The 25,276-nt window shown below is 38.9% G+C and overlaps 1 protein-coding gene across 3 annotated transcripts in view; it reads right to left on the minus strand.

Annotated features, from left to right (window-relative positions):
• Positions 1-8,411: 8,411 nt before the first annotated feature.
• Positions 8,412-25,276, minus strand: part of SLC22A4 (solute carrier family 22 member 4) — a 43,326-nt gene continuing 26,461 nt past the window's right edge. The window contains exons 3-8 of one of the 3 annotated variants that reach the window (XM_065918141.1): positions 23,096-23,222; positions 19,182-19,282; positions 16,976-17,190; positions 15,439-15,621; positions 13,033-13,168; positions 8,412-9,238 (exon numbers count right to left, since the gene is read on the minus strand). In XM_065918141.1, the coding sequence (XP_065774213.1) occupies positions 9,163-9,238; positions 13,033-13,168; positions 15,439-15,621; positions 16,976-17,190; positions 19,182-19,282; positions 23,096-23,222 (838 nt within the window). In that variant the 3' untranslated portion in view covers positions 8,412-9,162. The remainder of the gene's footprint in view (positions 9,239-13,032; positions 13,169-15,438; positions 15,622-16,975; positions 17,191-19,181; positions 19,283-23,095; positions 23,223-25,276) is intronic. The other 2 variants (XM_065918140.1, XM_065918137.1) reach the window with 2 other exon arrangements.

Genomic DNA, 25,276 nt, shown 5'->3' on the forward strand with positions numbered 1-25,276 from the left:
CTGCCACCTCCCTCTCCACCCAGTTCCTCTGGGTCTTCCCAGTGCACCAGGCCCGAGCACTTGTCTCATGCATCCCACCTGGGCTGGTGATCTGTTTCACTATAGATAATATAAATGTTCTCTCGAAACATCCCACCCTCGGCTTCTCCCACAGAGTCCAAAAGTCTGTTCTGTACATCTGTGTCTCTTTTTCTGTTTTGCATATAGGGTTATCATTACTGTCTTTGTAAATTCCATATATATGTGTTAGTATACTGTAATGGTCTTTATCTTTCTGGCTTACTTCACTCTGTCTAATGGGCTCCAGTTTCATCCATCTCATTAGAACTGATTCAAATGAATTCTTTTTAACGGCTGAGTAATATTCCATGGTGTATATGTACCACAGCGTCCTTATCCATTCGTCTGCTGATAGGTTGTCTTTTTGTTCTGATGTTTCCTTTGACACTCAGAAGTTTTAAATTATGATGTAATCCCGTTTGTCTGTTTTTGCTTTTGTTGCCAGTGCTTCAGTGTCATAGCCAAGAAATCATTGCCAAATTCAAAGTCTTGAAGCTTTTCTTTTCAGAGTTGATAGTTTTAGGTCTTACAGTTAAGTCTGTTTTGAGCTCATTTTTATATATGGTGTAAGGTATGGATCCAATTTCATTGTTTTGCACATGAATGTACAGTTTTCAAAAAAAGTATGTTGACGGGACTGTCCTTTTACCATTGTGTATTCTTGGCATGCTTGTGAAAATCGTTTGGCTATATGTGCAAGAGTTTGTTTCTGGTATCTCTACTCTGTTCCATTGGTTCATATATCTTGCTTTATGCCAGTATCAAACTATCTTGATTGCTGTTGCTCTTTAGTATTACTTTTGAAACTGGGAAGTGAGAGGCCTCCAATTCTTTTCTTCTTTTTCAAAATTGTTTTGGCTCTTCAGAGTTCCTTAAGATTCCATATGAATTTTAGGATGATTCTTTTTCCTACTTCTTAAAAAATGCCATTGGGATTATGATAAAGATGACATTGAATATGTAGGTCAATTTAGTTAGTATGGACATTTCACTGATATCTGAGACTTCCAATCTATAAGCATAGCCTGTCTTTCCATCTGTTTCTAACTTCTTTTAGCAGTGTTTCATGTTTCCAGTGTACAAGTCTTTTACCTCCTTTGCTAGGCCATGTTGTTGCTATTTAGTCACTAAATCGTGTCTGACACTTTTGCAACCCCATGAACTGTAGCCTGCCAGGTTCCTCTGTCCATGGGATTTCCCAGGCAAGAATACCGGCGTGGGTTGCCATTTCCTCCTTAAGGGAATCTTCCCAACCAAGGGATTGAATCTGCATCTCCCACATTGGCAGGCCGATTCTTTACCACTGAGCCACCAGGGAAGTCCCTTGTTAGGCCATAATTTTTTAAGATTGCAAATAATGCTTTGATAAACATATATGTTCATAAATATTTCATGTATCTCTGATTATTTCTTAGCTGTTGAGTTACTATATTAAAAAAAAAAAGGTATTTTAAGACTCTCGATACACTTTGCCATTTTCTTTCTAGAAAAAATAAACCAGTTTTACATTTCCACCAGAAGAGTATGAAAGTGTATCTCATCATACTCAATACTGACACAGTCATTCTGTAATCTTTGTTAAAGTGTTACATGGAAAATGGAATCACATTGTCACTTCACTTGTGAAGCAGGAACACCTTTTTTTTTTTTTTTTGGTTGTAAGACATATGAAATCTTAGTTCCCTAATCAGGGATTGAACCTGGCCCCTCAGCAGTGAAAGGTCAGAGTCCTAACCACAAGACCACTGGACCAGGGGGGAATTCCCAAGGACACTTTTTTGTGTGTGTCTGTGTGTATTTATTGGCCAGCCAGTGTTTTCTTGTTTGAAAATTAATAATTTCTTTTACCCATTTAACTATAATAATGATAACAGTAACACATGGATTCATTTTTTTCCAACAAACATTTATTGAGCACTACTATGTGCTAAGCACTATTTTAACTGCTAATGAGACAAACGTGTGCCTCTGGGATGTAAGTCCCATGAGAAAAGAGAAGAATGCAGTGAAGAAGAAGTAAATAGTTAGGATGTCAGGGAGTGATATGGAGAAACATGAAGCAGAACAGGTAAGGTTAGGATGAAGAGAGAACAGGCTATAATTTTAAATAGGGTCTTCAAGGAAGGATTGATTAGGCAGGTGACATTTGAGCAAAGACATAAAGGAAATAGGGACCCAATCACATAGACACCCGGGAAAAGCATTCCTAAGAAGAGGGAACATGCAGAAGCACATGTTATAAACAACAAGGTCCTACTGTAAAGTACAGGAAACTATAATCAATATCCTGTGATAAACCATAATGGGAAAGAACATGAAAAAGAGTGTGTATACATATACATATATATATATACGCACACACACACACACAACTGAGTCACTTTGTTGTATAGCAGAAATTAAACATAAAAACATTGTAAATTAACTATATTTCAATAAAATGAAGAAGCATGTTCAAAGGAGAACAAGGCCTGAATAACCTGAAGAGACAGCAAAGGAGAGAGTAATAGGAGATGAAGTCAGGGAGCTAAAGGGTGGGGACACACGGAGGAGGGTCCTAAAATTTGGGTGACCATATACATTTCATTATCCAAGTTGGGACATTTTTAGAGTGAAAGATGGGAGGTATTAGTAGGTATTGTGAAGCGTGTGAAAGTGCTAATCTCTCAGTCGTGTCCGACTCTTCGCAACCCCACAGGCTGTAGCCCACCAGGCTCCTCTGTCCATGGGATCTTCCAGGTAAGAATACTGTAGTGGGTTGCCATTTCCTTCTCCAGGGGATCTTCCTGACCCAGGGATCAAACCTGGGTCTCCTGCATTGCAGGCAGATTCTTTACTGTCTGGGCCACCAGAGAGGTCCATTAATAGGTATTACACTGGGTCTATAGATAGAAGCTGCAAGTGTCCTGGGAAAACTGGGACATGGGATCATCCTACTTATAGACTACTATAAAGACTTTAGCTTTTAAGAACGCTGACTGAGATGGAAAGCTATAGAGAGATTTTGAGCAGTAACATGATATGATCTCATTTAGATAACTCATATTGCTATGCTGAGAACAGACTGAAGGAAAGCAGGAGCAGGATTAAGGAGAGGGGACCAGTTAGGAAGCTAACAGAATTAAATTCTAGGTCTTAAAACTCAACATTCAAAAAACTAAGATCATGGCATCCGGTCCCATCACTTCATGGCAAATAGATGGGAAAACAATGAAAATAGTGAGAGTCTTTATTTTCTTGGGGGTCCAGAATCATGGCAGATGGTGACTGCAGTCATGAAGTTAAAAGATGTTTGCTTTTTGGAAGAAAAGCTATGACAAACCTAGACAGCATATTAATTAGTAGAGACATTACTTTGCCAACAAAGGTCTGAATCGTTAAAGCTATGGTTTTTCCAGTGGTCATGTATAGATGTGAGAGTTGGACCATAAAGAAAGCTGAGTGCTGAAGAACTGATGCTTTTGAACTGTGGTGTTGGAGAAGACTCTTGAGAGTCCCTTGGACTGCAAGGAGATCAAACCAATCAATCCTAAAGGAAATCACTCCTGAATATTCATTGGAATGACTTGATGCTGAAGCTGAAGCTCCAATATTTTGGACACCTGATGTGAAGAACTGACTCATTGGAATGGACCCTGATGCTGGGAAAGACTGAAGGCAGGAGAAGAAGCAGATGGCATCATTCGGATGGCATCACTGACTGGATGGACATGAGACTCCCGGGCAAACTCTGGGAGTTGGTAAAAGACAGGGAAGTCTGGCGTGCTGCAGTCCATGGGGTTGCAGAGAGTCAGACACAACTGAGCGACTAAACTGACCTGAACTGTGTAGGGAGTTCTGACCATAATAATAGTTAGGCAAGAAGAAGAAATAAAAAGTAACCAAATTGAGAAGAATAAAATGAAGCTACAGTAATGAAAACACTGTGGTACTGGCAGAAAGACAGATATATAGGCCAATGAAACAGAATAGGAAAAGCAGATTTGGGATGGAAGTGGGGGAGAGTAAGAGTACAAAGTAAACTGAGGTGTGTTAAGTTTAAGATTCCCATTAGACATCTGTGAGGATAGTGAATTGGTGTGTGAGCCTGAAGTTAAGCTCTCTCTGTATTTGGTGGTTGTTAATGTAGAAGTGGTATTTAAAATTGTAAGATTTTTTTTTTTTTAAGAAGAGGAAGAAGACCAAAGCCTAAGTTCTGGGCACTCTAATGGTTAGCAATAGAGGAGATGAGAAAGGACCAGTGAAAGAAATTGTGAAGGAACAGTCAACACAGCAAGAGGAAAACCAAGCAAATGTGATATCTGGAAAACATTTCAAGGGAAGAGAAATCAGTTTGTCTGATCCCTTGAGAGGGGTGGTAAGATGAGGACTATGAATTGACCATTCAGTTCAGAAACATATAGGCCATTGGGGACCTTGAAGTTTGCTCTGGTGAAGAGGTGGGGGCTAAAACTTCATTGTAGTGGGCTCAAGAGAAAACTGGAAGGAAAAACTTGGAAGTAGCAAATATAGAGCTAACTATATCTATCGAGAAGTTATGCTGTAAAAGGATAGGGAGAGATGGGGCAGTAGTTGAAGGCAGAAGTGGGGTCAAGAGAGAGCTTTTTCAGTATTGTAGAAATAATAGCATGTTTGCATGCTGAATGATAAAGATCCAGTAGAGAGGGAAAAGATTGATTGATCAATCATAGAGCAGGCAGGAAAATTAATTGCTGGAGCAATGTCCTTGAGTAGGTAAGGAGGGGATGGGGGCACCAAATACAGAAACACACACATACAGAGGGGGAGAGAGAGAGAGAGAATTCTCTGCTATGAGCAGAGACCATTGATCTCAAATAATAGGAGAAAAGACAGAGTGTAAGGATATAAAGGCAGTTAGATTGGAAGATTAAGACGATAAGAGCTTAAGTGAAATAGGAAGAAAAGGCACAGCTGAGGGTGAGCATGGGGGAGGAGATATTAGAGTTCTGAAGACAAAGGTCGTTGAGGACAGAGAATGGACCAGTGGAGCAGTGGAGCATGACTGTCAGTCAGCATTAAAGTTCCTCTTGATGACTGATGATTAATTTTAAATGAACCCAGTCAGCATGTTTTGCATCTTTTCCCCCCCAGCGATGTCCAGCAGTGCAGGTGCTGATGGAAGTAGGAGGGGGGCTGGATTTAACCAGCATTGCAGTTTGCCCAGGAGAGTAAGGTGGACTAAGAAAGGGGCAAGGAAGTTGATTATAATGATTAACTGTTGAGTACAGCGAGATATGAGATAGAGGAAAACATCTAAGTCTGCTAGGTAGGGGGCTAAGTACATGCATTATCTCATGTACTCCTCAGAGTCATCCCATGGAACTGCTTGGCCTCCTTCAGAGATGAAGAGGCTGAGATTTAGGAAGGCTCAAGAATATCGGAGATATCAAGCATATCTCAGAGATACCGCAGGTCCAGTTCCAGACCACCATCATATCACAATAAAGTGAGCCACATGAATCTTTTGGTTTCCCAGTGCACATACAAATTATGTTTACACCATACCACAGTGTTAAGTGTGTAATAGCATGGTGTCATAAAAAAAAATGTTCAAACCTTAATTTAAGAATACTTTATTGCTAAAAAATGCTAACCATCATCTGAAAATGTAAGGCTGCACAAAACTTTGGAAAAAAAAAAAAAAGCAGTATCAGTGAAGCACAATAAAACGAGGTGTGCCTGTTTAACTTGCTCAAGGCTACCCAAGCAAGAACACTGGTCTCCAAAGGTGCACTTAACCTTCCGACTATTTGCTTCAACTGGAGTATTAGCTGGTACTTTTAAATTGATGAATAAACAGAAAGGAAACTAACTTTGTCCAAAATATTTTTGTTAACATTTTTCAAATTTGTGTTAATTTTAAGATTTTTGGTGTACAGAAAATTTTTAAAGTTTATAGCAAAGTCTGTTTATTTTACCTTATCTTTAATTCCCTATCCATCCTGAGGTTAAACAATCACCTGTATTTTCTTTCAGCTTATTTATTACTTTTGACTCTTTAATCCATTAAGAATTAATTTGGTATGTATTTTATGGTAAGATCCTGTTTTTTCCCTAGTTTGTCGGTTGTCCCAGAACTAGTTTTGAATAGTTTATCTTTTTCTTGATAATTTGTAATGCACTTTATCATATGTTATAATTTTATAAACATTTGGGTCTGTTTCTGGCCTTCCTATTTATCTTTGTATTTTTTAATCTGAAGAATGTTTTACCTTACAACTCTTCTTTCCCCAAAATTTCTTAGTTTTGCTTATTATTCTTTCAGATGCCCTTTAAAATTATTTTTTGAGTTCCTAAAATATGTCACTGGAATATTAATTTTAGTGAGTTAATTTGGTAAGAATGGTAGGTAGGTCCACAGCATTCATTTTACACACAGCATGTCTCTACTCAACTCTTAATAAAATGGAATAATTTTTTCACTTAGACTTTATATGTTTGTTTAGAGATTATTTGTAGGTATTTTATGTTTTTATGACTATTAAGAATGGATCCTATTTTTTTCTAGTGTATTTTCTAGCTGATTATTTCTAGTACATAAAAAGTTGCTGATTTTGGAAAATTTCTTATATGCCTCCACTTAAGCTGAAACTCCTAAATATTAGAACTTTTAGTTAATTCTCTTGGATTTTAAAAATAAAATAGAATATGATTATAGAATCCTTGTAATATTGATAATTTTGCCTATTTTATAATAGCTTTATTTTTAATCTATATTTTATACTACGACTATAGTTAGTAAAACCAAAAAATGTTGAAAAGGTGCTAAAACACATATCCATAAAATTACTGTTAATGGGATGCTTCCAATATTTCACTCTAACATGTAGTGTAATACTGGCTGTCAGTCTGAGACTGATATTCACAAGCCAGTTCAGGTCATTGCCTTGTAGGCCTAATTTTAAAAGTTGTTTTTAAAAATCAGGAATACATCTAGTTTGGCATGTATTGATCTATTTGGGCTTTGAACTACCAAAGAGATAATGCATTTGTGTACTCATTGCTTTTTTATGAATAGATTTTTAAAAGTCGTGTTTTTACAATTATAAAATATAATAATAAAGCACCCATATAATATGCATATAACTGCAGTAAAAGGCAATGATCATATCCTTAGTTTTTACATTAAAAAAAAAAGCTTTAAGTGCATTTTATACTTCAGTGTTTAAAAATTTAAATGTAAAAAAAAAAAATTTAAATGTCTATGTTTCAAACAACATTTTTACCAAGCTAGCATTACAAAGTATTTTAATTGAAAGTAATATCATCAAATGCCTGTTCCGTGCAAGAAAGCACCACAGTAAGGATAAAAAGATAAGCAAGGTGAGGTGCCTGGCCTCCCAGAGGCTTATAGACATGTGGGGTAGGGGAAGGGTGTGGGCAACTAGACAAGAACCCAACAGAGGCAAGGTATAAAAACAAGTACCAGAAGAGCACAAAGGAGTGAACAGTCATTGCCGGTGGGAAGGAAGTTGAAGGAGCATTTCCTGGAAGGCAGCAGGACCTGCTCTTTGCATGACAGGCAGCTAGTATCCGGCAGGGTAGGTAGAAAGGTGATCCAGACAGGTTGCCCCAGTGGGGAGATAAAGGTGGCGGGTAGATGAAGCTGTGTACCTGAGTCCCCAGTGAGAAAGTGTAAACTCTCTCAAGAATTCTAGTGGGTTTTAAGGTAACACTCAGAAGTGGGATCAGTGTGTCCGTAGGGGTATAAATATGTGTTAGAAATATGGCAATATAAAGAAAAACTTCTGAGATAATCTGAAAAGCTCAAGTTAAGGGTCTTGAAGCAATAAGGATTGTTTGCCAAGATGTTTCATCAAAGGTTCCTTTGAAAAATATTTAGATAGTAAATACATATATATTTGGGGATAATTAATTTTAGGAGATGATGCCAATGAGAAGCATATTAAAAACCAGTGGCTGCCGGTACTATTAGCACACCAACGCGCTGGTGGTGTTAAAGGGTCAGTAGCTTGTCCCTTGCTGCTCCGAGAGGAGCTGCTCCTGGTGAGAGTATGGGCCCCAGGTCTTCGGGAGGAACTGTTTGCTATGTTATCATCTCAGCATGCCTCAAATGTGGTGAGATGCAGAGCTGACATTTATCTTCTGAGCTTATGTTAATACATTATCCCATTTGTGGCTTTTACCTTGCTCATTCCTGGAACTGAGATTGCGCTATTGCTGACCAGATGCACCCGTGGTTAAAGAGGCTACAACTGTATATTGTATTTAGGGAGGTATATATTAAGGGAAAGAACTGGTTTAAAAGGATCTCCAGATTGTTAGCTTGGATAGTCTTCTTCTGTGGTGCTGACTTCTCTTGGCTATGGGGCACACAAACCACCTCTACCAGCCTAACTAGTTTGTGGTTTTCCTGATTTTCTTTTTACAAAAAAAAAAAAAAAAAAAAAAAATCCCCTTAAGCCAGTCTTAGGGAACAGAAAGCTTAGTCAAGTGCTTACAAAGAGCACAACAAATGCAAATCATTTGATAGCCTGTGAGCCATAGCCGCTGAAATTGTAGCCAGGAGCAGCCTTGTTTCCTTCTTAAATGCTGACAGGCCATAGAGCCAGGCTGTCTGATCTCTTGATGCATTTCACTTGTAAATGCTATTAGTATCTGCCATCAATTCTTCTCAAAGCAGTGTATAAAATTTGCTGGGTAGAAATACTGCATATATTTGGTAATTTTGAATGAGCTGGTTTACTTATACACACACACAAACCTGATAGTTTTATTAATTCAATGAATTTTTTAAAAATTTGGATAGTCTTTGTATTTGGAAATGAGTTTAATCATTATATACGGATTTTCCAGTCCTTGACCAACACGTTTTCTAAAAATCCGACAAACCTAATTCATTGAATTAATTAGGAAAAGTCTCTAGAAATGGTTTGTTTTTAAAAACAAGGAGCTTATCTTCAAGTCTGGTCCAGATTTTGCCATATGGCAAGCATTTCTTAATAGCAAGGTCCATTTTAGTGTTTTTCCTCCTAGGCAGTCCTTTTCATCAGGAACAGCTTTAGTTTTTTCACAGGCTTATGGACATTTTTCAATTCACCAGATAGGATGGGAATTTTATTAGAATGAAGTTATTATAACTTTGGGATTTTCTTCTTCCTCCATTGAACCTTTTGTTTTTTTTCCATATCTGAACCTGAAAATAAGACAAGTGTCAAAGAAAATTAAATGAAAAAAAATGCCAAATTGACACAGAAAAACATTTTTCTAGTCAATGAACAAGTAATTACTTTAAAAAGAACCTCATGAGTATAGCTAGCACTAGTATTCACGATTTTATAGTTCCCCTGAGGAAAGAGTAGAGTGGCAACCATGAAGTTCTTAGTAAGTTAAAGTTGATATCGAAGTAGTTTTATCATTAGGAGAAACAACCTATCAAAACTGGGCATCTTTTGCTATATACATCCAGTCTGGATCACAATCCATTCACATATGGACTTATTTTTTATCATGGCTATGCACTAAAAACACATTATCTTATATAACGTCACAAAAGTCATATGAACTATTCCCATATAACAGATGGGAATACTGAGGTCTAGTGAAAACTAAGCAAATTGCCCAAGTTTGCAGTAGATTTGAGTTTTGAAGCCAGGCAGTTTCTCTCTAGAATTTAAACTTCTCTTGGACTTCCCTGGCGGCCCAGTGGTTGAGAATCCGCCTGCCAATTCAGGGAGCATGGATTCAATCCCTGGCTGGGGAAGCTCCCAGGTGCTGCGGGGCAAATAAGTTCTACAGCCACAACTGCTGGGTCAGCACTCTAGAGCCTGCAAGCCCCAACTACTGAAGCCTGCGTGCCTACAGCCGTGCTCTGCAACAAGAGAAACCACTACAGTGAGAAACCTGCACACCACAGCGAAGGGTAGCCATTGCTTGCCACATCTAGAGAAACCCTGCAGCAAGAAGACCCAGGGCAGACAACAATAAATAAATAGAAATAAATGAACCTTAAACTTCTACTACTGTACCACTGATCTTTTAAATGTTTGCCAGTCTGTGTTGTCATAGAAAGATACTTGATTTTTGTCCCTAGATTCTGAATAGAACTCCTAAATCCCTTGTAATTTTCTGAGAGACAAGGATAACAGGAGTGTCTTACCTCTTATTCTAATGAGGTGACTCTTGGTGAGTCCCTAGATAGCTTCACGATGGAGGCTGGTTTCCAGAAAGACCGAGCCTTGACTAGAAGCCTGGAAATTTCAGCCCACCCTCCAGCCCCCAGAGAAGGGAGAAGGGCTGAGGTTAATTCAATATTGATCATGCCTGTGTGGTGAAAAACCTCCATAAAATCTCCTAAACATTTACTGGGGTCTGGAGAGCTTCTGAATTGGCAAACACATCCATGGGCCGGGATGGTGATGCTCCCCAACTCCACAGGACAGAGACTCCTGTGCTCTGGACCCTTCTGGACCTCACGTTTTTCCCTGGCTGTTCATTTGTGTTGTTTATAACAAACGAGTAATAGTAAGTAAAATGTTTTCCTGAGTTCTGTGCATCATTCTAGCAAATTCCTGAATGTGAGGAGGGGGGTTGTGGAAACACCAGACTTTGTAGTCAAGTTGGACATGTTGCAGCTCAGGGCAGGCTGCCCCCAAACATGCCACAGTGGCATATTGATTATTTTGCATTTTGATTTTGTTTTTGCTTTTGGTCACGCAGCATGTGGGATCTTAGTTTCCCAACCAGGGACTGAACCTGTGCTCTCAACAGTGAAGGCATTAAGTCCTAACCACTGGACTGCCAGGGAAGTCCCCATTATGATTATTTTTAATTCAAGTTGCTTGTGAAGGAGCCAATGCAGAAGGAATCTCTGGCCTCCTCTGTGCCCCCGAAAGCAGGAAATAAATCCTTCTTGGAAAAGGCCCACTCCCCACATAGAGAGGTAGAAGGACACCTTTATTACCAGAGATGGAGAATCCAGGGCAGGGCCAAAAAATCTATATAAATAAACCTTGCTGTTTCTTTACTAATTTACCACCCAGGCCCACACTTTATTTAAATTCCTTACTAATTAAGTACCCAAGTTCATGTCTTCGGGAAACTCCAGAAGATGGTGAGGGACAGGGAAGCCTGGCGAGCTGCAGTCCATGGGGTCGCAGAGTCTGACACTACTTGGCGACTGAACAACAATAACAATTAAGCACTCAAACCTAAATTTCTTTGTCCTATCAATTCCTCTCAGTTTTGTTGTTTCTCTGTCTAAAAAGTGTAAAAGCTGCCTGCTTGATGAATGGATAACGAAGTTGTGGTACATATATACCATGGAATATTACTCAGCCGTTAAAAAGAATTCATTTGAATCAGTTCTAATGAGATGGATGAAACTGGAGCCCATTATACAGAGTGAAGTAAACCAGAAAGATAAAGACCATTACAGTATACTAACACATATATATGGAATTTAGAAAGATGGTAACGATAACCCTATATGCAAAACAGAGAAAGACACAGAAGTACAGAACAGGCTTTTGAACTCTGTGGGAGAAGGTGAGGGTGGGATGTTTCGAAAGAACAGCATGTATATTATCTATGGTGAATCAGATCACCAGCCCAGGTGGGATGCATGAGTCAAGTGCTCGGGCCTGGTGCACTGGGAAGACCCAGAGGAATCGGGTGGAGAGGGAGGTGGGAGGGGGGATCGGGATGGGGAATACGTGTAACTCTATGGCTGATTCATATCAATGTATGACAAAACCCACTGGAAAAAAAAAAAAAAGCTGCCTGCTTTGGCCATGTCTGCAGTCCTCTTTCTTTCTGAGAGATCTCTGTATGCATGAATTAAAATGTGTTTTTTTCCTCTTAACTTGACTTATGTCAATTTTATTATTAGTTCAGCCACAAGAACTTAAAGGGGTAAGGGAGTAAATTTCCCCCTCCCCAACAGCCAGAAATGTGGATAAGCTTGGGGACCCATTACTTGTGACTGGCAGCTGAAGAGTAAGCTGTCTTATGGGACTAAGCCTTTAACCTGTAGAGTTAGACGCTGCTGCTGCCAGATGCTAGTCCTGGGTAATTAGTGTCATAACTGGATGATATTATAGGACATTTATTTGGTGTCAGAATTGGTTGATATCAGGAAGAAACTCTCACACAATCTCATAGGCCAAAAAATGATATTGCATTAAACAAATTTTTTTTATTAATGTGGACAGGTATTTCCTTTTCATATACATATTTGGCCCTGAAGTGTTCTTTTCTATAAACTGCTTGTTCATGACTTTTGCTGGTTTTCTTACTGAGTTGTTGGTCTTTTTCCCACTGATTGCTAAGAGCTTCTTGTATCTTATCAACTCTGTCTATCTCATATCTTAAGTTTATTAGTTCTGTCTAGTGTGTTGCAAATATTTTCCCCCTGGTTTGTTGACCTTTGTTCTAATTTATGGTTTTACTTTTGCTCTACTGACAATATCTAAAATTGCTTAATCAAATATGTCGATCTTTTCCTTAATGGCTTTTTGTTTTTCATATCACACTCAGAAAGGCCTTCTTTAAGGTTATAAAGTATTTATGTTTTATTCTGGTACATTTATGACTTTATATTTTTAGGTCTCAATTTTTAATCTTTCTGGAATTTATCATGATATATTTTGAAGTAGGATTTAAGCTTTTTATGTAACCAAAATGACTAGTTGAATATTCTAACACTTTTTACTGAATAATCTAACTTTTCCCCACTGATTTTGAAGTGCTACTTGTTATCTTACACCAAATTCTCTTATTGTATTCAGTTTAATTTTGAGCCCTATCCCATTCCAGTGATTTATTTTTCTGTACCGTTATCATACTGTTTTAATTACCATTGCTTAATAATATGCTTTATTATCTGATAGTGATACTCTCCTCTTGTTACTCTTCCTTTTCAGAACCTTCCTGTTTAACTATCATGTTTATTCTTTTTTTATACATATAATTTTTTAAAGTTCCACTTACCCCTTCACTTTCTGCATCTGCTCTAGGGTCTCTGGTAGAGTCCTTCCGAAACTTTCCGGGAAAAAAAGAGTGATAATTCCGATCAGGACAGTCAGGCTCCCCATGAGGATGTAGGGCAGAACTCTGTTGTAAGCACCTGTAAGACACAGGACGTAAGGACATCAGTTAGATACAGGGTCTCTCCAGATGCTCTTGAGAATCACTTAGTAATGGTGGCACACAGTTTCAAATCTGAATACTTACAGAAGAAAAAAAGTGTGCAAAATACACAGTTTCTGTTTGGCAGATGTCATTGCCTCTGAATTTCCATAATCATTCACTCTTGATCTTGCATTAACAAAAGGTCTTTCATGTCAACTGGTATTCTCTAAGCTGCTACTTAATCAGGTATGATAGATGTTCTTTTGATAGAAATCTTTGCCTACCAAAGTTCTCTTAAGGTAAAAGTCACTGGAGATGGGGGATGGGAGGGGACACCACAGGGAAAGAGGCAGATCAGGATGTTGTAGGGATGGGTACTGGCTATGATGACTGATATGACCTTTGCATTTGCCAAGATCAGTAGGCTGCTGTAGAAAGCTAGGTCCACAGAGCTGTGAGACTCTCAAAGAAAATCTAAGTAATATATTCAATCCAATTTAAATCAATAAATGTCAAGCACTGTGGTTTCTTTCTTTTTTTTTTTTTTTAATTTTTATTTATTTTTTTTTTCAGTGGGTTTTGTCATACATTGATATGAATCAGGGCACTGTGGTTTCTTTTTGCAGCATTTATATGTCTTGGTTTTATACGTAATTGGAAGAACCACTCCACCTCTTTATCTGGTGTTACTCGAACGGGAGAATAATAGATCTTCATCTTGCTTTCCTTCTACGTACAGAGATTACAGAGGAATAACACAACCAAGAATTTTATTTGACAAAAAAAAAACATATAAATCTTGAAGCTTCTCCAAGGCCTCTGTTGTCACCAACAGGAGCTGCGACTGTGGAATAGAAAGCTCTTTCTCAGATTCCTGCATTTCTCATGTAAGTGGTCCACCATTAGACCACATGAGCACGGTTTGAAAGCATCGGGAAGATGAAAAGACATTCTACATAATAATGTACTTTCTCAGGTATTCAGGGCAGCTGTGTGGAAAATGTCTCTCTTTCTCTGTAAGGTTTTAGAGTGTACCTTTTCTGAGAATTCACATGTGTCTTTGGGGATGTATGTGTGTGTGTTTGAACCAGTAGTAACTAGGAAGAATAAGGAACTGCGTCTCCATCTCTCACCAATAAAGTTCTTATGAGGTAGGTTCTTCGAGTGCTAGAACTTACATACACTGAACATCTCATGAAAGCCCTTCTGATGGATAAATATGATCACATAAAAGCCAAAGTTCCTGCACTGCAAAAAAAGTCATGGAGTCAAAATGGAAATGATAAACTAGGAAAAAATATTTACAATATATATACAGAGGGCTAATTTTTTCAATTACAAAAAGCTCCCCCACTCAAAATATAAATGTTGAATAAACCATTAGAAAGATGGGAAAAGACATGGACAGTCAGATATCTTAAAAATAAATAGAATGTCAATAAATACATGAAAAAATGTTCAACCTCATTCATAACTGAAAAAGAAATGAAAGCAACAAGGATATCCATTTTTCACACAACAAATTATCAATGATTAAAAAATTGGATGATTCCCATTGTTGGTGAAGATGTGGAGAAACAGACACTCTCATATATTGATTGTTGGATTGTAAACTGGTATAGTATTCAGAAGTCAATTTGGCAATATCTATGAAATTTTTAAATTGCTCCAGCAATCCATTGATCCATATATACAAAGGCTGTGGGGGTGTAGGGGAATGTTCACTATGGTGTTATTTGCCATAACAAAAACTTGGAAATGGTCTAAATATTCATTCATGAACCTAGTTAAATAAATTATGTGTACACATATATTAGAAGTCTATGTACTAACTAAAAAGAAGAAAAAAGAACTACATACATACCAATTAGACCACATGAGCATGGTATGAAACTATAGGGAAGATGAAAGGTGAAGATGAAAACTATACATACACCAATCAGGAAAGATATTCTGATACAATGCTAAGTTTAAAAAAGTCATGAAGCAATATTTATGATATAATGTTGTGTATTTAAAAATGTGTGTGTGTATTGTACAAAACGAAACGAAGACTACTCACCAAATGTTAGTTTTAGTTCCTCTGAGGGCTGTGGTTTGAGGAACTGAGAGAGTACAGGTGATCTTGTACTCTTTCTAGTATTTTCTGTGCTGTTTGCATTTTTCACAACAAAAAGTCCATTACTTAAAGATATATATATATATATATTTTTTTTTTTTAAGATATATTTTTAAAAAAGGATAGACTGATAAGATGCATCTCACCTAGGTAAACAAAGTAGGGAGCAATGATGCTGCCCACTCTGGAGGCCATGGAGGTGACCCCCACTGCCATGTTTCTGACCAGGGTTGGGTAGAGCTCTGCAGTGAAGACATACAGCATGGCAAAGGCAGATGTGATCCCAAATTTTCCCAACATGGCCAGACCAATGGACAAGAAGTTGTAATCTGGAAAAGAGACCCAGTGTAAACAGAGGTACTTTTAGAAACAATACTTACTTAACAGTTGCTTGTTTTGTCCTTATTGCTTATATAGGAATGTTTTATAATATGTTTCATATATAAATATTTTATAATATAAAGGTAATCCCCAAATTACACTTCTTCTTCAAAGTCTTACTAACTGGACCTAGAAAAGGATGGAGAGTGAAGGGTGCTTTGAGCTTCACTCTTCTGTCATTCTAGATCATTTATGCATTCCATGACCTTATCTACACTTTAATTACAACAGTTTCATAGTCAATTGTTAGCTTGTTAATGCAGTTAAGTTTAATCTTTGAAGAGAAGAACCAATCCTTTTATCCTACTTATTATTATTGAGATATATACTTCTATGTATAATACTATATATCAATAATCTGTTGACTTAATGCTGTAACAATATGAGAAACTTGGACATAAGAGGAAAAGTAGAAAACCTTTCTAACTACTTAAAGGTTACAGACCATAAAAATCACTGAATTTATACTGGAACTGGCATGTACTACCAACTCTTAACAATTGCATATATACATCAATCAGAGAGAAGGTTTAAAAGTACCAAGAAATTAGCACTCAGGTTTAAGACTCAAAGAAAGGTTTGAGGGATTAGGTGAAAGTTTTTATGAAAGGGATGCACTGCGAGCATTACTCTTCTTCTGGTGGTGATTTCTGATTCTCTGAGGCTAACCCTTCCGTTTGAAGGGACTAATTTTGAACAAAGGAAATCACAGAGTTAGCTATCTCTCCTGTAACTGACTTATGAATGGTTTATTATGTAAGTGACAGTAAGTGAAAGTGAAGTCGCTCAGTCATGTCCGACTCTTTGCGACCCCATGGACTATATAGTCCCTGGAATTCTCCAGGCCAGAATACTGGAGTAGGTAGCCTTTCCCTTCTCAGGGGATCTTCCCAACCCAGGGATCAAACCCAGGTCTCCCGCATTGCAGGCACATTCTTTACCAGCTGAGCCACAAGGGAAGACCATTTATTATGTAAAAGCTACATAAATAGGGAACAGTTACTAATAATTAGGGCTTCCCTAGTAACTCTGATGGTAAAGCATATGACTGCAATGCAGAAGACCCAGGTTTGATCCCTGGGTCAGGAAGACCCCCTGGAGAAGGGAATGGCTACCCACTCCAGTATTCTTGTCCATTCTTGCCATGGACAGAGGAACCTGGTGGGCTACAGTCTATGGGGTTGCTTGCAAAGAATCGGACATGACTGAACGACTAAACACACACGCACACATGACTAATAACTAGCCTAGTCAAGGTGTGGATCTTTTCTGGTAAGTTGTTAATATTGCATAGTTTCTTACCTGCAGGTACCAATTGAATTAAGAGAAGCACACTTCCTCCAAAGAACAGTACTCCAGCTATGACATAACGTCTGGGTAGGGTTCGAAGTAGCAGCCAGGCTGCAATGTAGGCTGGAACTTCAATCAAGGCAGAGAAGAAACAGTTCAGGTAGGGATCTCCATGTAAATTAGGAGTATTGAGAGAGAGAGCAAAGTAACCCACTGAGGTTAACATCCTGGAAGTCAAAAGACAAAAATGACAAAAGGATGGCTTGAGTCACTTTACAATTTCATGATGGTTAGGAAGTTGTCCATATCTTGGTATCTTACAAGTAGTGACTAGCCACATAGGGCTATTTAAAAGTATAAATTAAAATCAAATAAAATTTAAAACTTCATCCCTCACTTTGGCACTAGCCACACTTCAATTCCTTAGTAGCCACATGGAGCTAGCGGCTACTATAATGGACAACAGAGATATAAAATGTTATTATTATTGAAGAAAGTTATGTTGGATAGCACTAAGTCTAAATATACAAATATTCAACAATTACCTACCCTAATCTAGCTAATTTCAGGTTTCAGTAGAATAGCTTGTACAATACATTCTCATCCCCTTAGAGATATTATTTGAAGAAAGACTGTCACATCAGTGAACATAAAATCCATATTTCATTCTCCGTCCCCCCCAAAAAAGAAAAAGATACATAGGTAATACTGTGGGATCCACTTACAGTAAATTCCAATTGACTTAATAAAACTCACTTTAGGGAAAAAAATGAGTCTCACTCATAATGCTTCAAGGTATCACAGAATGCACATTGCATATCCCGCCATTATAGTTAACTTCCACATAAAAGCTTTTCTGTGGAAAAAACACTAAGTTATATATAACACTATGCAGACTCCTCTGTGGAGAAATTTGCTTATTATCAACATGACTGAAAAGCAGAGAACATCTGAAAAATATTTTCAGGAACACTGTTGGATCTTCTTAAACATACTCTACTAGGTTGGATGGCACAAGGGCTAATCCAAAACAAAACACGAAACTTTATTTCTCTAGGATCTTAGTGATTCTCACATTTGATAATAACAGCAGCATGAATAAAACTAATGACTACTTTATTGTTGGCCCAATAGTACCCCTTCTCAAGATGTATTTGCATCCGTGATACCTGCTGACATATAAGAACTAAGTAGGTCCATTGTGAGGTCTACGTGTCCAGGACACACTTGCTTAACTCAGGGGCATAAACTCTGTTATTGATGACTTCTAATTGTAATACAAGGTGGCTCTAAAATTAGACTAGCTGCAGCGTGAGCCTGGTAGTTCTGATTACCGTCGTTTTTTGTGCTGCCATCATGGAGTAGGCATGTTCTTTTCTTTCTGCCTTCTAATTTCTTGGCAGATATATTATTAAATCTTACCTACAAAGTCAGTTCATTATTTATGTGCCTTAAAAATCACTCAGTAAACTGCTATTTTTACAAGTGTAAAAAGCTTGTCAAAACTCCAAGTCAGGCAGTGGGGACTCAGGGTATTCTAACCTCACTGATTAATTGCCTGTACAACTTCTGGAAGCAGGAGCTGAGTTAGCATCTCAGCTTCAGGCATCAGGGATAGCATTAGTTTTAATCCCAGTAACTTTAGGAGGGGCAGGGGAACCCTCTCCATGTGGGTCAAATTTCCCTTTAAATATTGTTCCCTTTGACAATTTTTTCAGTATCCAGTTCCATAAATCAAGTTGAAAGTGCAAGTTGCTCAGTTGTGTCCAATTCTTTGCCACCCCATGGACTATACAGTCCATGGAATTCTCCAGGCCAGAATACTGGAGTGGATAGCCTTTCCCTTCTCCAGGGGATCTTCCCAACCCAGGGATCAAACCCAGGTTTCCTGCATTGCAGGTGAATTCTTTATCAGCTGAGCCACAAGGGAAGCCCAAGAATATTGGAGTGGGTAGCCTTTCCCTTCTCCAGGGGATCCTCCCAACCCAGTAACTGAACCAGGGTCTCCTGCATTGCAGGCTAAGAGCAATGCAGTTTTTCCAATTGAGCTATCAGAGAAGCCCTTAAATTAAGTTAAGGGCTTTCCAAATTACTCAGATTCTAAAATTCTAATTTTGTCTCAGGAGGACCCAGGCCTTGACCCTGTCCCTTGAATGAAAGGAAATCAGCTCTATATTTACACCCTGTATGTCACATTTCCAGATCTCTTATTACTTACCATAGCAGCAAAGACATAACGGTTATTGTAGCAATGTTCCGAGTCCTAAACAGGTCCAAAATGAAAACTTTCTGCTGCTTCAGGGGGAGTTGCTCCTGTTGCTAAAGTAATGTACACAACCATGAGATTAAGAGATGATGAAGAAGTATCTTTGGCTATGACAGTATGTTCTTAATGCATGTAATTCACTTCACTTGAACATGCTTAGAAGTCTGGAATTTGCATGGAATAAGAGCATCTAAATATAGGATGCTTATTCTAACATTTAAAAATGTTTATGGCCCATTTTAGGCAGAAACCTTTAAAACATAAAAATTAGTTTCACTATCTCTTTATGTAAAGACTGACTGCTAACATAGATTTGCCTTGACTCATGGGCATCACTATGGGTGACTTTAATCACACTGAACCTTAGGGCCTATTGAATGGGTAGGGCCATATAGCTCCAAACTACCTTGAGGTTCATATCTGCTTTTTATACTTTTCCTGTTTTTGTCTCAGTGTTAGAACACACTTGGGTTAACTAGGGGACCTTGAAAAAGTTACTATTTATCCTCTGTGAGCCTCAGTTTACCTCTCTGTAAAATGCATATCATAATTAAGAGTTGAGAAGTTCAAGTGAGGTCATATATATAAATCTTAACATAGTACTTGAACCATGGTAAACACCCCATACACTTTAACTATTATTTTAATTACTGAACCATTGAGGAAAACACGTAAGCTGTTGATGGTTGGTGGTATTCTTACTGTTGTTAATGGACTTCCTTCCCTTGCTTTTAATCTACTGAAATTAACTTTTCATGTGTTAGGAATCCAGATAATCAAGCTTATTAGAATTGGAACTATACTATTTGCATTAGCCAAGACAAGGATACAACCCAAGTGCCCATCAACAAATGATTGGCTTAAGATAATACGGTATATATACAATGGGATATTGGTGGTAAGAAAGAGTGAAACATTGCCATTTGCAACAGAATATTTCACTCAATGAAGTAAGTCAGAGGGAGAAAGACAAATAAGATCTCATTTATATATGTACTAAAAATGCAAATGAATCTATGTAAAAAACAGAAATAGATTCACAGACATAGAAAACAAACTTATGGTTATCAAAGGGAAAAGGAAGGAGGGTCAGAGGGATAAACTCGGTGTATGGGATTAACAGATACAAACCACTATACATAAAATAGATAAGCAACAAGGAGTATTTACTATACAGCATAGGGAAATATATTCCATATCTTTTCATAACCTATAATAGAAAATAATATGAAAGAATAACTGAATCACTTTCTTGTACACCTGAAACTAATACAATATTATAAATCAACTATACTTCAATTAAAAAAAAAAAAAAGAATTGAAACTAAAAGAGTTACAAGGCTCTGAGGTGGAGAGTCTCTTCAGGATAAAGTTAAACTCTGTGACTCTGTGCATGCATTCAGTCAGAGGCCGAGGAAAGAATTTCCACAATGAAGGAAGTAAGAGTACCAGACCTGCCCTTATAGTAGCTGCTTCCCAAATAATAGCATCCTTCTTTTTGAGAACAATCAGGCACCTCCTCATGCAGCCGACAGTCATGTTACCTTTCTGCTTCTGCACTATCTGGAGTGAAAACCTCAAGAACATGCCTCTGGCAGTATTACCCAGTTATCACAAAGAAGAAAGTTCTTGTGTAAACTGCTGGGGACTAGCAGTCCTTCTGAAAGTTTTCTGGGAGTCGTATCAAGTACAGACAGGACCTGGGGATCAGGCCTATGCTGACAATTGGCACTTCCACAGGGTCCTTGTGAAAATGCAGATTTCCAGGTCCCACATTGGGTTTGCTTAGTCTGACTCTTTCCTGGGGCTAAGGGCCTGGGAATCTGTAATTTTTAAAAGCTCTTTGGGTAATGGTGATAAGCAGCCAGATTTGGAAACCTCAGGACAAGAACACTTCTGTATCCTGTGCTTGTCCCTGGTCTGTATGGAGCTGCCAAAATGCCTTTGGACCAGGCACCATGAGAAGGCTGAAGGTGCTTCAGAAAGGAAGCCAAAGAAACCCAAGATCGTGTTTGAAGATGGTATGACATGGTTTTTCTTCCTGTCCAAGTCAATGCCACTACCCTTAACATGAGATGAGAAAGAACTGTTAAAACATGCATTTTGGCACCAGAGTGAAACTTCTAGCTGTGTAATCCTGGGCAAATAATTTAACTTTTCAACTAAGAAGAACTATGCCTCAGTTACCTCTCCTGTGAAATGGGCCTATAAGAATATGTACTAGCAATGATTGGCATAGCATCAAATGAGCTGAACAACGTGCCTGGCATCTGGTAGGCTCTTTATTACCATTCTGAGCAGTTTGCATTTGCTGGCACAGGGCCCTATATATCCTCCTTCAGAGGACCCTACCTGGGAGGTGAATAGGGAGGTGACTGGGCCTCAGGAAAGCACAAGCTCCCTTTTCCTCCTCGGGTTTGTTCAGTTGAGGTTCAATATGCCTCATGGCAGGAAGAAAGCATGTGTTTGACACTGGACTTTGTTCTCATTTGTCTACATAACTATGTATCTCTGAAATGTTTTATGATTGCTTTCATCCACATAGGCTTTATCTCTACCACTAGACTCTAAGGTCCTCAAAGCAGAAGTCAGACCACGTATCCATTAAACATCAAAAAAACATTCAGCACAGCCCTGAGATCCAGAAGTGTTAGACACTCCCAGTGTTATCCTTGCATCCAGTTAAATTGACCAAGGCTGGGAATGGAATTCTTGATCCGAAGAGCAAGGGATTAAGACATATTTTTCCTGGCAGCCCTCTGAAAGCTTGGGCTGATGGCCACTGTAATTAATCCTCCAGCCATCACCAAGGTGTCTGCTTCCGTAAAAGGTTCCAAAGGCCAAGAAGGAGGATAGAGTACTGGCAAGCTCGTCACCATCCAAAGTCCTGGGGTGGCCAGGGACACAGATGTGAGCATGGAGGCAAGCGGGGTGTCCTGAGCAGTCTCTGACCCTTCTAGCCGTGAGTGCCCTTGCCCTATCATTTAAGTGTCCTCCCTGGTTTGGACCGGCCTCTTCAGCCCTGAATCACTTTGCTCTCTTTGCTGGCTCACCCTGTTTGCTCCTTGGGGACTTCCTTCCTCGCCTCATCACTTATCTTCCATCTAATTCTCTTAACACTCTGGGTTATACTCTATGCTCCTTATGTGTCTAATTTTTCTTGTTTTCTCCGGGAGTTGGCATGAGGTATGGCCAAGGACATGGTGAGTCCTTACGACTGTCAGGAAGTGAGTATGCTTCCACTGAATATCTGCTTTTTTCATGGCCTCCTTCCTGCAGGTGTGAATCCACCAGCCTATGCTCTCAGGCCTTAGGGTCCTAGACATGATATAGCAAGACCAAAGACAGGTACAGCTTGCCCAGCAGATTTTGGTAAGATTCATAAAACAGTGGGGAACCCATGGGTGGAATATCTCTCAAACACATTTTTTCCCCACTTAATATAGATATTCAAAAATCACCAGTATGTAGCTGCATCAGTGGTACAGAGCAAGAACTAATATTTAATCAACACTTGCTGTATGCTCCCTGGAGAAGGGAATGGCTACCCACTCCAGTATTCTTGCCTAGAGAATTCCATGGACAGAGGAGCCTGGTGGGCTGTAGTCCATGGGGTTGCAAAGAGTCGGACATGACTGAGCAACTAACACTTTCACTGCTATTAGTTAAGCAATTTATATACATTATTATATTTAATTGGCCCGCAGCCCTTTGAGATGGGTTTTATCTCAGAACTTCATCATCATTTTGTCTCTAAGGTCTTGAACAGTGCATGGTGCACAGTAGGCACTCAAAATCTATTGAATCAAATTAAATTCCATAATCAAGAATGCTGATCTCAAGAGAAAACATTTGCAAATCCTTACCTCCACAGGATCAAAAACCACCATTGGGGCAGTTATGTTGTTTATTTTTGCAGCTTTTTGGATAATATCTTCAGCTTCTTCAAATCTCCTCTGGGATATCAGCCATCGGGGAGATTCGGGAATAAACCTAAAATTCATTTTGGATGTTTTATAATTTTTCACAGTAACAAGGTTGATGCTATCCACTGTAAGTTGCCCCCAAATAATTTTTATTTTGTAAAATTCTAGTTTGTCTTTTTAAAGAACATCAGGAGGGAGGCTTCATAAAATCTCCATTATTTGTAGGAATAAATAAAAGTACCTTCACGTTTGAAAGTTCTGATCAAATCATAAGACCAATTGTTAGTTGTACTTGAAGCCAGGGCCAGCCTACAAGGGGTAACATTAACTATGGGCATGTTTAAACAAGGGCAGCTGGAGAATACCACCCAAAACTTCATACCCAGCATGGCTCATTAAAGAAACAGAGTCTAGTATCTTTCCAGTGTGTCCATCCCTAGGGGAATTCCTGGTGCCTCAGTTGGTGAGGCTCACAAGTTTACTGGGTAAAAGAAGGCATCTGTGTTCCTCGGGCTTTTCCTTAGGCAGTCAGAGGAGGAGGCGAGTGCATTGACACACTTCTGTGGGATGTCCCATGGCTTTCAACTGATTCTCAGCTCAGTGAGTACCCAAACCAGTTATGGGGAGACAGCCAATGTGGTCTCTCTCTCTCTCTTTTTTTAATTGTCTAGAAACATTTAAAATTTTTATTTTATGTTGGAGTATAGTTGATTAACAATGTTGTGTTAGTTAGAAACTGACTTTTTATTACACAACTACCCACATTTTTAACTGATGCTCAGACATGGCTGACTTCTATTCTTTCCTAATTTTTATATTTTTACTTATTTTTTTATCATTCTTTCCTAATCTTTATTTCTCAGAATTGCTTAGCCATTCTTTTGCCGGCTCTTGTTTTCCTTATCTATTTGTCAGTATTAAGTGTCCTAGAAAATAAATTATATGTAGCAGATATAGTCTTCCTATAATTAACAGGCCCCTGCAAAGCCTCAACAGTAATTACCTCAGAGCAAAACACAACATATCAAATAGCTAACCCCCAGCTTCCGTCCCCAGCTTACCACAAGCACGCGAGTTGAAAAATGAACCCACTTTGCATTTTTTGGAATATACACTTGGTTGGTCCCTGTAGCAACTGTGATGATGTTAAGCCACTGGCCCTTGGTAATTAGAGCTGTCCTGTCCCAGGGAACTTCCTCTGGTGCTGTGTATCTGTGCTGTTCAATGCAGCAGCCACTAACCAAATGTGGTTATTGAGTTGGTGTGACTAGTGTGATGGAAGAATCCAATTTTACATTTACTTGCGGCCCCTGGTGGTTCATATGGTAAAGAATCCTCCTGCAATGTGGGAGGCTCAGGTTTGATCCCCTAGAGAAGGGACTGGCAACCCACTCCAGTATTCTTGCCTGGAGAATCCCATGGATAGAGAAGCCTGGCGGGCTACAGTCCATGGAGAGGCAAAGAGTCAGACATGACTGAGAGATGAACACTTGCACTTCCTTAATTTTAACATGCCATTGCATGTGGCTAGTGGCAACTGCATTAATGAAGAACTATATAGCACGGGCACTTCTACTTCTGAGAGGTATCTTTCCCCAACGAAGTTGTTCTTAGACATATCCTACCTTTCTTAACTATCAGGTCTGAGGGCCATCACTGGCCTCAAGTTCCAAATGATTAGTCAGCTAGATAAGGCAAAACTTTCCCCATGTTGCACCTAGGGGCTCCTTCCCCACCTACAACACTCCATTCATACTTGTGGTCACTTACTGCCAAGCTTTTTAAAGGAAATTTGGGACATTAAAAAGCCCCCAAAACACCTGCTCCAATTTTCAGTCCATTGTACTTAGGGTTGCTGCCATCTTAACTTTTGAATTGCCATGGTTTTTTGGTGTATAAATAAGTCTAACTCATCATTTCAAGGTAGTGGAGGGCCAAATAAGGTTTACATTACAGCCTCTCTGTAGATTTAATTCAAACTGAACAGGGGAAAAGTGTTGCTGGAGAGTCTATATCACATACTGAGTAGGCAGCAGAGGTCACAGTAGCCTGAAGCAGTCCCCACATCATCCCAGCCCACCCCGATGGATGGGTTTTGCTTCAGCAAATCCCACCCTTAAG

The sequence above is a fragment of the Muntiacus reevesi genome, chromosome 1 (assembly GCF_963930625.1).
Source record: "Muntiacus reevesi chromosome 1, mMunRee1.1, whole genome shotgun sequence".
Lineage (NCBI taxonomy): Eukaryota > Metazoa > Chordata > Mammalia > Artiodactyla > Cervidae > Muntiacus > Muntiacus reevesi.